The sequence below is a fragment of the Zophobas morio genome, unplaced genomic scaffold (assembly GCF_036711695.1).
Source record: "Zophobas morio isolate AGI-343-1 ecotype UQ-CSIRO unplaced genomic scaffold, CSIRO_AGI_Zmor_V1 ptg000021l, whole genome shotgun sequence".
Classification (NCBI taxonomy): Eukaryota; Metazoa; Arthropoda; class Insecta; order Coleoptera; family Tenebrionidae; genus Zophobas; species Zophobas morio.
In genome coordinates this window covers 9391739-9407623 of record NW_026972126.1, presented here as the reverse complement: position 1 = coordinate 9407623, position 15885 = coordinate 9391739, and the positions used below count along the sequence as shown (strand labels likewise).

The 15885-nt window shown below is 33.1% G+C and overlaps 1 protein-coding gene and 1 long non-coding RNA gene across 6 annotated transcripts; both read right to left on the bottom strand.

Annotated features, from left to right (window-relative positions):
* Positions 1-329: 329 nt before the first annotated feature.
* LOC135132530 (uncharacterized) lies at positions 330-1083 on the bottom strand. Its single transcript, XR_010281039.1, has 4 exons — positions 973-1083; positions 788-864; positions 595-732; positions 330-544 (listed from the first exon to the last, which is right to left on the bottom strand). It is a non-coding gene; the product is annotated as an uncharacterized LOC135132530 (long non-coding RNA).
* Positions 1084-2011: 928 nt separating this feature from the next.
* Positions 2012-14491, bottom strand: LOC135132105 (uncharacterized). 5 transcript variants are annotated; one of them, XR_010280971.1, is made up of 6 exons: positions 14078-14488; positions 13897-14025; positions 3946-8078; positions 2554-2635; positions 2368-2505; positions 2012-2313 (listed from the first exon to the last, which is right to left on the bottom strand). XR_010280971.1 is itself a non-coding variant. In XM_064060043.1 (4 exons), the coding sequence occupies exons 2-4, from the start codon at positions 14140-14142 to the stop codon at positions 7846-7848; spliced, it is 423 nt and encodes a 140-aa protein (XP_063916113.1). In that variant the 5' UTR covers positions 14143-14191; positions 14256-14487; the 3' UTR covers positions 3948-7845. The 5 variants fall into 5 exon arrangements, 3 of the variants coding, with proteins under 3 accessions (XP_063916113.1, XP_063916115.1, XP_063916112.1); XR_010280970.1 differs by lacking the exons at positions 2012-2313; positions 2368-2505; positions 2554-2635 and having other exon boundaries at positions 3948-4412; positions 4467-8078; positions 14082-14487; XM_064060043.1 differs by lacking the exons at positions 2012-2313; positions 2368-2505; positions 2554-2635 and having other exon boundaries at positions 3948-8078; positions 14082-14191; positions 14256-14487.
* Between the last annotated feature and the right edge of the window lie 1394 nt (positions 14492-15885).

Below are 15885 nucleotides of genomic sequence, written 5' to 3'. Positions count from 1 at the left end.
CATTACGTGAAAATGGTTTATGATATGACTCACTAAGCAAACTCTCGATCAGAATGCGATATATATTATCGTTTCCACGAAACAATTTTTGGAGTTATTAGTAAAACATTTATTGCTCCTCAACAGTTGGGACTATTTTGCTAACATACTTGAAGAACGATACGAAGGACAGGAGATTTCGGTGACAACAATAACAACGTTTCTGTGTATTGAATTACTTATCTTAAAACCTCAATTACTCACAAGTTAATGTTTGTCAATCGTGACGCAACATTAACAGCGTGAAGGTTGATAATAATGTATGTTCATTAAAGTTTGTCAAACACTACTTACTAACAAGATCACTTTAATATAACTGGGAAACTTATAAATAATAGAATTAGTGCTAGGTTAATCGAAAACGTTGTGCTTGCAGCTTTACAAAGGTCGGTGTCACACAACGCACAGTCTACGAATTCTTTGTTTTCTGCTTCTAATGATGCCTTCACATCGTCACAAGTGTCACTTTTTTGTCTACATCCCCGATAAGTGAAGTTTTTTCCGTCTACAACAAATTTGTTTAACACAAGAGCTTGAAACTCCATTACGACTTACTTAATTTAAACATATACATAACACAGTTAATGTCGGAAGCGGCGGTTGTTTTACATGTATCTATTCCATTCTTGCTTAGCTCAGCGCACTCAGGGGTTGTTGCAGTTGAACACTGATAACATTCAATTGCCGCAGATACTGGAATAATACTAGGTTATATAAATTATGTATGAATTTGTCATAAAATTAGTACCTGAAGTTAAGCTGTAGAATGTAAAATATAAGAAAATTGTTGTCCGGAAGACGCTTTTGTGACTCATTGTGTACTTGCTGTAAATGATTCAACATAGAGATAGAACAATAGATGTTTTTGTTATCGCTAACGTGATTTTGATTAGGAAACATAGCATAATTTTGTCACTATTTGACTGAACTTACCTTACAACAAAACTATACTACACAAACTCAAAAGCGTTGTCGTTTCGTATTGATGACTTATATTTAAGCGATTACAAAATTTCTTGTTTGGGAAGCACTATTATTTAAATAAATATAAATGTTATCGCAATCACTAGATAACTGATATAATGCAAGACATGAAAAAGCGTCATTGCATGCAAGTTTATTTGACTAGAAAGATAAATTAGTGTGATTTTCGAACCAATATGATTGCTGTTTGTTCAAGACAAAATTTCCTTGATGTCTTTTGTAGAGTTGATTAGGTGTGCTTTATTGTTTAGCACCAAAAATTCGTACATGGGTCGTAAAATATTCAGACTGAACAAATTTTCACAATCATTTTCTGCTTAACAAGAGATAGTCTAAAATTAGCTTTCCTGGCAATCCTCAGGCCCTCGTTTTTCCATTCTTATGCAAATATTTGCTACTTGTCTATCACGGGCCTTCTTAATATCCGTCTATTCTAAAAATATACGGTTTACAAGTTACGTTTTTTCAAAAACTTTATTTAATATCTAGAACTACAACTTTTGTGGAAAATATAGTAAACTTTCCTTAAGTTTTGAAAAAGTTACATATTAAATCAGGGCAGAATTTTTTGTTAAAATTATTTGGTTACTAAACTGTAATTGCAAAAAGTGTAAGGTGTTTATAAAAATTTGATCTAAGATTATTTAAACCGAAATTCTTTGTCTCCTGAAGTACATTTTCCAAAAAATTATAAATTTGATGTTCCCAATTTAATTTTGTTAAAGATAACCCTTACAAATTAAAATATGGGTATCTAGGGTAAAAAATCAAGCTGGATTCATAAACCACAGGTATAGGAAAATGTTATTTTATAAAATGGCACATTGGAATTTCGTAATCAGCAGAAATAGACAGACGAAAACGGAATACCTATGTTTTCATAATGTAGAGGCCATGAACCGTTGAGGACACATAAAAGGAATTATTCGTCGGGAAGTAAAAAGAATAAGCTTGTCCTGTTAAAACGTTTAAACACTTTATATATATATTGTATATATGTATTTTCGGACTATTCTAAACTGTGAAACATAGTACATGACGTGAAATGTTAATAAACCTAGTTACTAAATTTGTTCAGAAAGTTAAAAGTTTATAATTTCATTAGAACTAATATACTTAGGAAACTTGTCAGCATATGTGAACGCGTATTCGAAGATGCTTTTCCACACAGGTCAGTATCACATAAACTACAATCAAAGAACTCTTTCCTCTCTTTTTCTTTCTCAATTTTAACATCCTCGCAAGTATCGCTTTTCTTTCGACAACCACGGTAGGTGTAATTTCTGCCACCTGGAATTTTTATTTAATTAAAATAAAGCAAACAGTAATGTTACTTAATATTACTCAGTCTGTACTTGTAAGTTATGCAGTTAATTTCGGTTTCCTTAATTGTAGTTTTACAAGTATGTCTCGTATCCTGAAGATGAAGACAATCAGGGTTAATTGATGTCGAGCATTGGTAACACACCGTTGCAGCCAGAGCTAAGAGAAAACGAAGGTGATTTTATTTTATTTAAGTGTGAAACTCACCCGAAAATAGACAGTGTGATATTAAAAAGACGATAATTATGACACTTCTGCACATTTTTCGTCGAAGCTAACAAGAAGGTGTCTGTAACAAGTCTAAGGTAGCAGATTGTTTAGAAGATGGGGAAGTAGGTGTTTATTTTCGTGGAAGCATAATTATGTGCGGTTCTTTAGTGTTTATGTGAAATCTATGAAAGACGTAAATAGGTGGGATAAATTTAGGATGTTAATATTTTTAGACGTACTCTATAATTCATGGATCAAAACATGTGTTATCAAATTTGTTAAAAATCATCTAAAATATAGGACTTTCGTATTAGTTAAAACAAAACGACATCTACTGTTGTAACGACAAACGGGTCTTCAAAAATAAATCAGATGGTTGATTTATTTGACTGGATAATGTTTGTGAATTTTAAATGTGTGAAAAATTCTTTATTCATTTGCAATAGTGTTACGGAAATTAAAAATGTACATCTCTATTAGAATTTTACTACACTAATTATTATTTCATTTTTTTACAATAAATGCAAACATATAAAAACGTGTTGTTAAAATTTACAAGAACAGGAACAAAATTCCGACTTCAAACATTTACTTTTTATAGGATTTTTAAATTTGAAGACTGTCATAATATCAACAGTTTGTGCATTAAGAATCCTCTACCCTGAATTTATGGAATATAAATTACGTACCTACTTAAAAAGATTAAGATCTTAGATAGGTATATCTACGATCTACGACAAGTTGATTGTCTACAATAATCTGTATGGCATTGTTTTACTAATTTTTAACACATTATACAAATTCGTATGTAAACTGTGTTGTAGAGATCAAACGGATTTGATTACCAATTTTAAAACCGTCTAATCCCCTAGTACTTACTTATGATTTTTGTTCCGTTTTCTGAAAGATATGAACAAATCTATACCAGTATTGGCAATTTTCTGTTGTACAATTACTGATTTTTTGATGTAATAATTTTAGGTACCCCCTTTTAGTATATATTTTTATTTAATATTTGTTTCACCTTTGGCAATGCAATCCTAAAGCTCTCTCCGGACAGAATATACTTTATTTTACTGAAGCAGAGTAATATGTCCCTATTGACGTACAATCCTTTTGTTACATGTATTTACTGTCATTGTGGAAACAATTTGTAAGTCAAATATTCAACACTATGGTTAGTTTCTATTGAGATAAAAAAATAACAGAACTGTTATACAGCGTTTCTATAAATGATTATAGGGTCGAAGTAGGTCATGGAAGCGTGCCGCCTATCACTTTATGTGTATTTTACTAAATGTCCAAGAACGCACGACAAATACCACACTCATCTGTACAACTAGTTGCCCGAATGATTCATATTTTATGTTATTAAAAAATAAAACTTACAATAAAAATAAAGAAATTTATTCTGGCTAAACATCACAGTAAATGTTCAAAGTGTTCACCATTTTGTTCACGGCACATGTTCTCTCTGTTTTTCTTATTTTCAAAAATGTTCTGTAATATCCTTTCGTCAATGCGTTGGACCCATTGTCCAATTTCATGTTGCAATAGGAACTCCAGACTACTGAGACAATATTGTCAAAGTTGTTTGCAGAGTCTTAAGCTAGAATACTCTGCTCAAAAGTTTCCAGAAGACACTTCAATCATAAGCTTCCCTGAATAAAATAAGCCACGAAAGTTTTTTCAGTTATCACCACTTTCTTCGCACACAACCATTTTTTGTAACTTTCATGCAATTTTCCATACCTTCCCTTCGATTTTCTTGGAAATAAAGACTGACAATTTGTCTCATATGTTTTCTCTATTTCTAGATCTGTGTCAGTGTCGTCTTTGTCAGCCATTAGATAATACTGTGTATTGGATCTAGACAGGTAAAAAATCCCCTAGTAACTAGAAAAACTTACTTTCTATACCATTGTGTAAAAGACTGCAAAGAAGCTTTTTTAATCAAGTGATGATGTTGGTTTTTAATGAAAGTGTATAAAGTTTTGTTTGTATCACGAATTTAAAAATTACAAATACGCTTTAAGAAAATAAAACAACTGTAGTTTTAAAACAGTGACAATGAGAATTTTGTATACATAGTAACTTATTAAATGCACTTCAAGTTACAATTAGTCGCTTTAGCTGAAAGTAACTACAATGTTTTGTGTATTCAGTTTAGCTAAAGACATAGGTACTTTAAAAGAATATAGTTTATTAGTTTTGTTATTGATACAGAATATATATATATATATGTATATACAGCCTGTTACAGAGAAAAGTACATTAATTTTAACTGGTAATAGAACTAATCGTAAACCCTTTCGTGATTGAGTTAAAATTAGTCAAAGATTTAATACAAATTCACCTACCCGCCAATGGCTAACAAAGCAGTTTCTTGTGGAGAGGGATAAGAAATGAACACAATGGGGAACAAAAAATGTAAACATTTGAATGCAAGGTTGTAATAGGTAATGGAGACATACCTTGAAATCGCCAAAAACTTCATAATAAATGTTCAAAGTGGCCACTATTATTATCTAGACAACACTGAAGACGGCGACGAAATGAGTCTTTGACTCTGTAACATAATTTAATTGTTTCGAATTGTTTCAGCAGCACGTATCACTTGTTCCTCCAAAATTTCAAGAATATCAAAATTCTTTTGCTTGCATTGCATTTCCCTGGGTTTCTTCATACACTAGCAGCATGTCCGTGTATTCACTGTTCGAATAGCGAGGCATAACATAACGAAAAGTGAAAAACACCGCAAAGGAAAGTCGAAAAGGAACTAACTATTTTGAAGCTGATAAAACGTTATTGCTAGCCAACTTGGCACAAAATTGGGTAAAAACAAACACTTTCCATCTGATGCATCGAAAGTGAAATTCACGGTCAACAATTGAAGAAATGGATGGACGGCTCGTTAAATTCGTTAAATAATGGGGGGGGGGGGGGGTGAAAATCGTTTTTGAAAAATGCCAAAATAGAAAAATGTTTTCTGTTGACGAGTTCTGTTCGTGGTTAAATTTAATGTACTTTTTTCTGTAACACGTTGCATCTTTCAAATTTACGGATTTCTACGCTGATGTTGTCTTACGGGCCAATTTCAAGTTGGATTTACAATTTCGCAAGTCCTCGTTGCCATGGAAGATGCGATGACAGCAGTCGCGAGGACGAATCATATCGTGAATGGCAACAACTGTCATCGAAATTAAGTTGGATTCGCGAAATCGCAAGTGCCGTTGCTATGGTAATTTCGATGTTGAAATTACCCCTTTGGGGTAATTCAATAATTTCGATGACAGTTGTTGCGATTGGCGATATGATTCGTCCTCGCGACTGCTGCCATCGCAACTTCCATGGCAACGAGGACTTGCGAAATTGTAAATCCAACTTGAAATTGGCCCGTTAGTCAATTATTACACTATGCAACAAATCAAAAAAAAAAATAAAATTCACAGAATGCACAGTATGTAGTTAAAATTTCTTACCTCAAACTCAATTGAGGATTATGCTTGAAAGAACCGTATCACATCAGGTTTCAAAATGAAAAAAAAATTTTTGAAGTCATACAAAATTAATAAAACAAAACTTCATTTTTCATTGAAAAAGGTCTTTTTTTTGAACGATTGGCATACCTATTGTAGCCAGATCTCGCAGTATCCCTCTGAAGACACCAACAGAAGTCTGCAAACATGGGTGGATATGTTACAGCTAATATCCGAAATACATTATTATGCATAATAACTAGACATTTTAGGAATTATGCGTAATAACTGAAATTTTCGCAGTTATTATAATAATGGAAACTTTTAGGTAATATTGATAATAACTAACAGAGGAACAGGAACTATGCATAATACCTGAAACATTAGTCATTAAGCATATTGCCTAACATGTCCAGCTGATTTCACAAAAAACGGGACAAAATGAGCAAATCAGGTTCTCATAGACAATGAAAAGCAATGGGAATATGACGTTTATGTTACTGTAATTTGTCCAGTTTTTTTTTAAATCCACTGTATATGTGATACGTAGGGGAAAGCGAGGCAGGGTGGGTAGCTTTTTTGATTACGCATAATTCCTAATCTTCCCGGTTATTATGCATAATAACTGACAAGTTTAGTTATTACGCATAATTCCTAAAATGTCCCAAAAAGTAAGAAAAACAAAACACCCGTTATCTACCTATGTTTTGTGAAATGATATGGGTATAAAACATTTTTTTCTTTAGTATATGGAGTATACCCAACCTCAAACACTATCTGAACTTTCTGGTGAATTTTTTAGTGTTGCATAGTGTTACCGGACAAATATTCTAGTTCTTCTAATTTCATAGAAAATAACCAGGCGCGGATTCGGGGGGGGGGGGAGGGGGGGCACACGACCGAGGTACTTTATTTTGACCAATTTCAAAATTTTGAAATCGCATTTCATTTTGTAAATACAGTACAACTTCTATAATTCGAATTCACGATTATCCGAACATCCATTAATCCGAACAGAGGCTATTTGAATTCGATGCTTCTTTAATCCGAACAAAAACTCTGCAATCCGAACTGAACTTGGAAACACGCACCTACTTGCAAAAATGACGCAAGAGCTTTCTGCATATGTTGTATGGAATATTTTGAAATTTTAAAAAATTGCGATACTTCAATGCACTGAATTAATTAACTAACTCTGGAAAAAAGGTTGAAGTTATCGAAGAAATGAGGCCCGAAATCTACAAGAAAAAGTATTTAGGTAGTTAAATTTCGAAAATCGTCGTTGTGGGTCGAAATTTGCATAATGGAGGTAATACATAATGGAAAATTTCATTTTTGAAAAATTCATCTAAAAATTCTGAAAAAATGCAGGGTACCTATATCTAGATCCCGGCGTGTTGATTCCAAAAAGCGTGTTTATGGTCACAGAGTAATATTTTTTTAGAATGTATCTATTATCCATTGTTGCTTAAGAATTCTTTAATTTTGTTTAATAAAATTAAGTTTGTACTGAACTGTGTATGAAGTTGTTATTCAAGTCCCTTTCAGATTTTTGGGAAAATCGCTGATCCGAACAAATCGTTAAAGCGAATACCCCTTTTTCCCAATTAATTTGGATTATCGAGGTTCTACTGTAAGTATAGTGACGAAAACAACCAAATCTCACCCATGTTATGTAAAAAAGAGTATACTGGTTAAAATTTTATATATTTTTTTTGTTTAGAACGAATTTCTGGGAGATAGGTAAAATCGCACAAAAATCCCCCCCCCCCCCCCTAAACGAAATCCTGTATCCGCGCCTGAAAATAACTCAGTGCCGAGTAACTAAAAACACGCAAAATGTTATTAGTAAAATGTAGATATTATGAGAACTCAATTTGTCCACTTTGCTTCCTTCAGACGTCGAAAATACGTCATTGCACAGGTTTTCGGAACACATAGTACAGTTGCTTATGGTCTTGTGTTCCTTGGTTAACATGTCTTCGATATGTTTGCAAGTTTCTGTTGTATTTTTACATCCACGAACAATGACTTCTTTATCTTCTGAAACAAAAAAGTCGAGTTTAACTGCACAGCAGCAATAAAGATTTGTTTAATAAATCGTGGAAATGAACGCATTATCTTTTTTTGGTGAAGGTATTTAACTCTGTGTGGTGACCGAATTTGAATCAAAATTTCGCGCTGAAAAAAAAATAGCAGCGCGCGAAATCATATTTGAATAATTTGAATTTGAAAAAAAAATCAATAAAAAAAAATTGTTAAACATAGGCCTTGTGCACGTTTAGTTCTTTAGAGGAAAAGATGGCCTCTTTGTAGAAGGAGGTGAAAAGCGTCAGTTTTCGTTTGGTTTGTTGTGAGTGCAACATGCGGTAAGGAAGTTAGGTTAAGTTTAGTTGGTTTGGTAGTTATTAAAAGGGAGAAAGCCTTTGTTTAGCGATAGTTAATCGTAACAACGGCTACGCCATAATTTTCCCCAACACGCACAGCTAATTGTTGCGGCTATTTAATCGGTAAAATGCGATTTTTCAACCAACGCGAACTCGTGTAAATTTGATTCACTGTTTGTAAATTCACAGTTTAGGTTAGGATTTTAATCGTTAACTGGTGCTAACACAATGTAACAGACATTCGATTTATTTAGATAAATACTTGATAGGAGTTTTCATGAAATTCACTTTGTCTAGATTCGTTTGATTTTGTTTGTCTAATTACCAAGAACGTTTCTGGATACTAAAACTTAAGTGATACATTATAACACTTTTTAATTCTTCACACAAGATTGCCAATAGTTCATTTACGGCAGTTAAATTAACAAAATAAAAATTATAAAATAAAATCGTGGACTGAGGGACGGGGGATAATTAAAGATTTCTCTCCTTATGTAGTTATCATCGTTATTATCATCGTATCATCATCGCATCACCGAGATAATTATCTCGCAACGTACACAGCTACATCAACGGAACATGTAATCTCGCAACGTTAAAATTTACATCACCAAGGAGCTTTCCTCGCAACGCAGAAGATATTTTGTGTTGTTTATTTATCATGTGTTTTGTTTGGGGTAAATAGTCCACAATATAAATTTTCAAAGCTAATTGTTTTAAGTAACCAGTCACTTGGATCAAAGTATCATTTAACGTAATGTAAATTCTTTGTTTGAATCGTTGATAAATTGTGGCATAATTTAACATAATGTAAACCCTCTTTTCTGGCTACAGCCATGTTGAAAGCGTCCTTTTAAACCGAGCACATGTCTGAACTGTAAAATCTTATTAAACTCATGTAAATTTGTTAGCTTTGCAATTTTTACCTCATACAGTATTTCTCTATCTCACAATTTTAACTTCAGTAATTTTCTTTGTTTTATAATTTAAATTCAAGGTAAATTTCCATGCTCTGCAGTTTTTAATCTCACGTAATTTTCTTTTGTCTGTACAAGTTTTATTTTACACCAGATCTTTTGTTTTTTTTTAATCTTTGCTAGTTTTTGTTTTGTAAATATTTTGTTGATGAATGTTTCCATCATATAAATTATCTGATGTCGAATTTTAATATCAAATAAGAATTATTTGTTGTTTAAAATTTCACAAGATTGTATGGCGAATGTAAATGTTGTTTATTGCTCTTTCTGAAACTTTAAGATTTGTTCAGTTGCGGTTAATATCAGAGTCATAAGAATTGAACATATAAATGGAATTCAAGTGAAATAATACTGAAATACGTAGCAGCAGCGGAGTGCGCGGTTCCTAGTCGAGCTGGCGGAATTTATCGCGCCATCTGAACAAAAGATGCAGATTAGAATAGAATTCAGGGACGGTCGAGATGACGTAACGCTGTCGGCTTCCACCCCATTGCCGGGACCCAACTGCGAGTTTGCGACCGTAACGGCCTGCTCGTACCGCTTGTCCGTAATAGAGAATTGCTGTGCGGCAGTGCTTGCAATAGATAGAATCACCGTCATGGGGGAGAACAGCCACGACCGGGAGCCCCAATCTCCGCTCGTGGTACAACGCCCCCTATGGGTATTTTTGCTGTTTCTAGAATGAAATTGATATAGTCGATCGTCATACTCTTATATAGTGCTCTGATGCTGCTGCCGCTGCATCGTTTTTTTATTAAAATTTTGTGCTCTTGTTGACTGCCATAATTTAAATTTGCCGCCACACCTCTGTAATAACTTGTGTATTTGCATCCAGTTACTTTCATTCAGATTTTGATTTTTGTTTTTATTAAATTTGAGACATTCAAATATTTGCATTGATTCAGAACGTTTAATTGGATTTCATTCCAAGTCATTTAAAGGTTTTTTTTTGGACCTGAGCGTTAAGGGGTGTCTTCACCTGACACAACTTAGTCGCAGCTTTTTTTCTCTTTTTTGTCAGTGGAGTTATAGATAATTTTGTGTCCTCCGAAAATTTAGTGTTTTTTTTAGCGGTACTGTTCCAACCTTGGGGTCCACCAGTGGCATCTCAACGCATCCCGCCATTTTTCAAAAACCCAACATAGGGTTCCATTTTGTCAGATGATCACAGCCAAGGCCAAATTTTTAATTTTTGTATTTTTCGCGAGCTTTCAATTTTTTTTTCACATGTCAATTTAAGGCGGGATGTTTGGGTTATCATTATCACATCTAAGTAAAATTTAGTTAATGTTCTCTATTTCCTAAATCAGTGTTAACATGTTAAATCATTTCAAAAACTTTTTTTATCTAATCACCGAGATAGGCAGTAAAGGTTGTTGCACGATATATAAAGAGCATAATATGTTGCGAATGTGACGATTTTACAACAACCTATTCAGTGTTTTTGAAGATTATGTATTTGATAAATTACCAACAGACCGCACAAGGCTAACAAACAGGTGGAAGCGGAAAATCTGTTAGATGTAAAAAATTGTATTAATATTTGACATAGTGGACACCTCTGATGCAGTCTTTAAAAACTTGGTAGATGCTTAAAAAAAAATCTCTTGACTATCTATATCATATTATAGTGAGAAATAAAACGTGTGCCCTCATAAAAAAATGTGTGATTTTTATCATCAAGATTTTCCTAGTTTTTGTGTCATTTGATATTTTATTAACCTTTTGTATGTACTTTTAAGGTTAAGTGTGAGTTTGATCATAATTATTTAAAAACAGCTGTTTAAAATTTAAATGGGCTATGCAACATGTTTTTCTTTGAGGATTAATAATAATAAAATGCAATATCTCGTAGAAACTGTAAATTACTGCGTTCTTCCAGTACAATAATATTTAAGACAGTATTTTAGATTCTTTACAACACAACAAATATTTGTTGTAATAGTCCTCAGAAGTTTTTCACAAAGGTACATTTTCGTACCGATGCCGATAACAACCAGTGCCGGCTCGTGGTGATTTTTGATGGGTGGGCAAAGTATTATAGGTAGGTTATAACATGTATGAAAAAAAATATATATACATATATATGTATAATTAATCATCTTTGTGAGAACGTGTTTTTGTTTTGGTGCTGCATGTCAATCAATATAATATAACAAATATTTTATGTCTATTACATATATATTATTTTAAAAATATTACTTACAATGTCGTTCAGCAAGAACCAACGAGAACGTCGAAGGCTCTTGCTAGAAGAGGAAAGAGGAGCAAAAAAAAGGTTCAGCAGATAAATGGTTTTGTTAAGAGTTTATAGAACTATAAACTCAAATAATTATCAAAACATGTAAAGATTTTGAAATAACATGACGAGAAAACGTTAAATTTGTACCTTTGAGATAAGCTACACTTAGAAAAAGCAGCAATTTGGAAAATTATTGTAAAAGCAAAATTAAAAATGCCAAATGAAACAAAAAATAAATTCTCAAAATACTAACAAAGTTAACAATAACAAATAAAATAAAAATAATTCCAAAATAATCGCTCTGATTGGTTTTAGAAAGACCACTAATTACCAAAGACTCCTCCAAAAACTTTTTAAATTTATCATCGAATTTACTTTAAGAGAAATTTGCGATTCATCTTGTCCCCGAAATGTACCTATGTTTTTGTGTAGCTAAGAAAATTATCATATCGAATAAACGCCGAATTTAGGAGAATTTTCTATAGTTTCACTTCGTTTTCAAAGTAATTTTCGTTTATTCAGATTGGTCATGTTTTTGTAAAGCAGTAGCGATATATTTTATATCGCTCTTCTTGTGGAATTCTGAAGTGTTCGTAATTTAATTATATGTTAAATAACAGACAATTCCAGCAGTTTTGCTTGTTGTTTCACTACGGATCAGCCAATAGGTAATATTTACTGTTCGAATTTTGATTAAAGCCTTTATTACTGCCACGAGAGTTTGTGATGACCAATTATTTCATTTCGGGACATGATCTTAATTTATTAACAAATAATTCATAAATATCAAGTTCCATAACACTGAATTTATTTATTAAAAACGAAAACTCAATGTCTTTAATACCTTCTTTACCACCTCTCTAATATTATTTGTACAGCTTACAGTCGGACTTGTCATTAAAAAAAATTGCTAAAAATTACCTACTTTGGTACCCGCCTAACCGTTTGGTAATTTGAGTAAGCTACATTTTATAATAAAATGCATTATCCACAATGCAGTTTCTGACTGATTTCAATTCAGTCGTGTCTCCGACGAGGACGAACCATGCCGAGTGCTTCCGATTTTTAGGGTGGATTTGCCCATCCTAGAGCGAAACGCATAACAAACCTGTGCGGACAGTCTGAATTAAATTATAAATTAAGCGTATATTTAACTTTCGTTGACTCTGCTACAGTTAACAAAGCATTCACTGTATGAAACAAAAATGCATATGTAATAATAAAAAAATACACATGTCACATACGTACTGCAATAATAAACGTATTACTTATTCTCATCATTGGTTATTCGGATTTTTAAATTTATAATTCATTATAAAGTTTACACGGTGTTATAATACAAGAATATGGTTATTACAAATTTTCATTTGATATGAAAAAGTATTTATTAATTATTATGGTGTTGCTCTTTTCTATAACAAAAGTATTCAAGAATTTTCGCATAACATTATTTTCCTTACCACCTCACCTATGATATTGAAATATGTTTCAATGGAGTAATAAAAATAATTATCTCTATACTTTTACAATACAAAAGAAGTAAAAAAGTCGAAATTAATTTATTGAATCCTTGAATCGAATATCAGAGATCCGATTCTGCAGCGTTTGAGATATACGTTGACGCCAGGGCGTCCTGCCCCGCTTGGAGCAAGAAAACACGGATATGCAAAGACGTGCGTTTCGAATTCTTTACTCTGTCATGTACATAGAAAACCGAACGTATGTCGTTGCTTACAATCAAGAGGGTGGACCAGGGTGGACTAGCCCATCCTCACATGAACCGTATAACCCCGAGATCTGACGCACTTTTTTGCAACTGCAATTTCTCAATTGCGGAAATTGCGGCATGTAATGAAGAAAATCCGTTGGCTTAAATGATGTTTATGACGATAATTATTTGTGTATACATAAAATAATTTAAAAAAGAAAAAAAATCAATATTTTACTTCGTATCGTAAACAATCAAACAGGGTGGGCATTGCCCACCGTGCCCACCCCGAGGAGCCGCCACTGATAACAACTAAGGCATTTACACCGCTGCTGTGAAGTGTGTTAGTCTTACCTTTACAACGATACTTAAATGATTTGAACTAGAAAAAAAACTATTCTTATAAAGAGCGCTGTGTTTGATTTAGACAGTTTTGTATACCCACCTAATGACGTGACTCATTCCACATGTGTACCTATCTTGTAAAATATTTCGACAACAGAAATTTAGGTGTGCTGTACATTCTATTAATTAATCAGTTTCTTACCATTTGTTTTATATGTATATAATGCACATTTTACATCCACTTCGAAACTACAGTGATTTGGGAATTCTTTGTTTAAGACGTATGTACACTGGGAATTCATGGCGGAAGAACATCCATAACATCGAGTTGCTGTCAAATAAACAAATGTTATATTTGATTCAGTGTAACGTTCGCTACGTACCTACCTGAATTTACGAAAGTTTGTATAGACAAAAAAGCGATCAATAAAATGACGTAATTGACCATTTTCTTTCAACATTTATCTTATCAGAAGATAAGAGGTAGTTTAACAGCACTAGATTTATAAATATATACAGGAAAGTGTGGTAAACGCACGCCAAATATGTGTATGTACATACCGTGGTATCTTCAGTAAAGTTAAATTAAACAGTGACGCAAATATGTCTGTTAAAGTTAAAACTAGTTTTTACTAAATAGGCCTTTTTTACAGCTAGAAACAATTGCTGTTTTAAAATGAAAATCAGTTAAAACTAGTTCTAACCTAACCAGACAAAACGCGTTTCGACTGATTGGTTGAGAGCACGGTTGTATAATAGATAGGTTAGGTTTGTACACAAACGGCTTGGGATGGCGACGCCTAATCCACACCTACGGTTAGCCCCTCTACCTTGTCAAGCGCAAATCATTCTAGTTACTTTGTGGACTTTGGGGATTTTCGTTTACAATGCTTTGTGAGTGGCAATTAACAATACGAAATTTTTAAATGACGATTTATTTTATTAATTACGTTAAAGTACTAATAGCAAACTAAGTTTATATGGCTGAAGCATGTATAAACAAAGAAAGAGAAATTGGTAATAAACGAGTGTCTAACGTGATAAAGAAAATTAAACTGCAAAATATCAACATTAAAATTGTGTTTAAATTCTACGAGGAAGAGGCGAATGTGAAAGTCTATTATACCTGCCATCCGCTATTGCTGTTGTAAAAGGGACAATCCCCTGCCGAGTTGTCCGCCCTGACCAGGCTTCTTACTGAGAAATACAGGGTGGGGTTAATAAACTAATGAAAGAATTTCTTTTACAAGAGTACTGAATCATTTCTCAAATATTTTCAAATCCGACCTTGCACATTAGCAGGTACGTCAACGAACCTAATCCTCTTTGGGACCCTGGGTAGGTACTGAAAAACTACCCGCAAAGTTAAGTTCCAAACCAGTAGATAAAATTCATATATTCACAACTTTACATCACTGAACATTTTACACAGATCTCCGACCCTTCTGCTGTCGTCATCCACTCTTAAATGACATATTTATGACATTAATTTTCTTACTTACCTATCTGCATTATGCAAAGTACCTATGAAATATAGGTACGTTGTATTGTGGATAAGGTGTTCACAATCACAGATCAAAATTAACCTCACAGGAAACAAACACGATTTTACTATAAAAATACATCTAATCAAATTATTGAATTAATAATTTCAAGTATTTAACAGTCCCTATTTTGAGATGTGAAAAATTCGTAAGGTAGAGACTAAAGTATTTGAAGTTTAAAGTACTTGGCAAAATCAAGTACTAAACTCAAGTACATTTTACAAATACTTCAAGTACCAAGTACCAAAATATTAGTATTAAGAGTAAAGTACTTGAAGTAATATTTCAAGTACTTTTACTTTAAGTACTGAACAGCTTTGAACGTTGGTTATAAATAGATGCCTATAGAGTTCTGTGTCCCTAAAACCTCTAAAACCAGGCGATACGATCGGGAGTTGGCGTCGCTGACCAGGGATTTGCAAATGTATGCTAGTATAAACCTATCTATTCGGTAATCGTGGTCGAGAGCGTCACCAGACTCGACGAGTGAGGGAGAATCGATTCGATTGAGTGGGAGATTGCTTTTTTTAATTAACATTAACGACACAAATATGTGACGAAAAATTATTGGAATTGTAACTCCTTTCTTCTCATATTATAGAACACGTATACGACACGCACCGGAATATGATTTCGAGTTCGACACC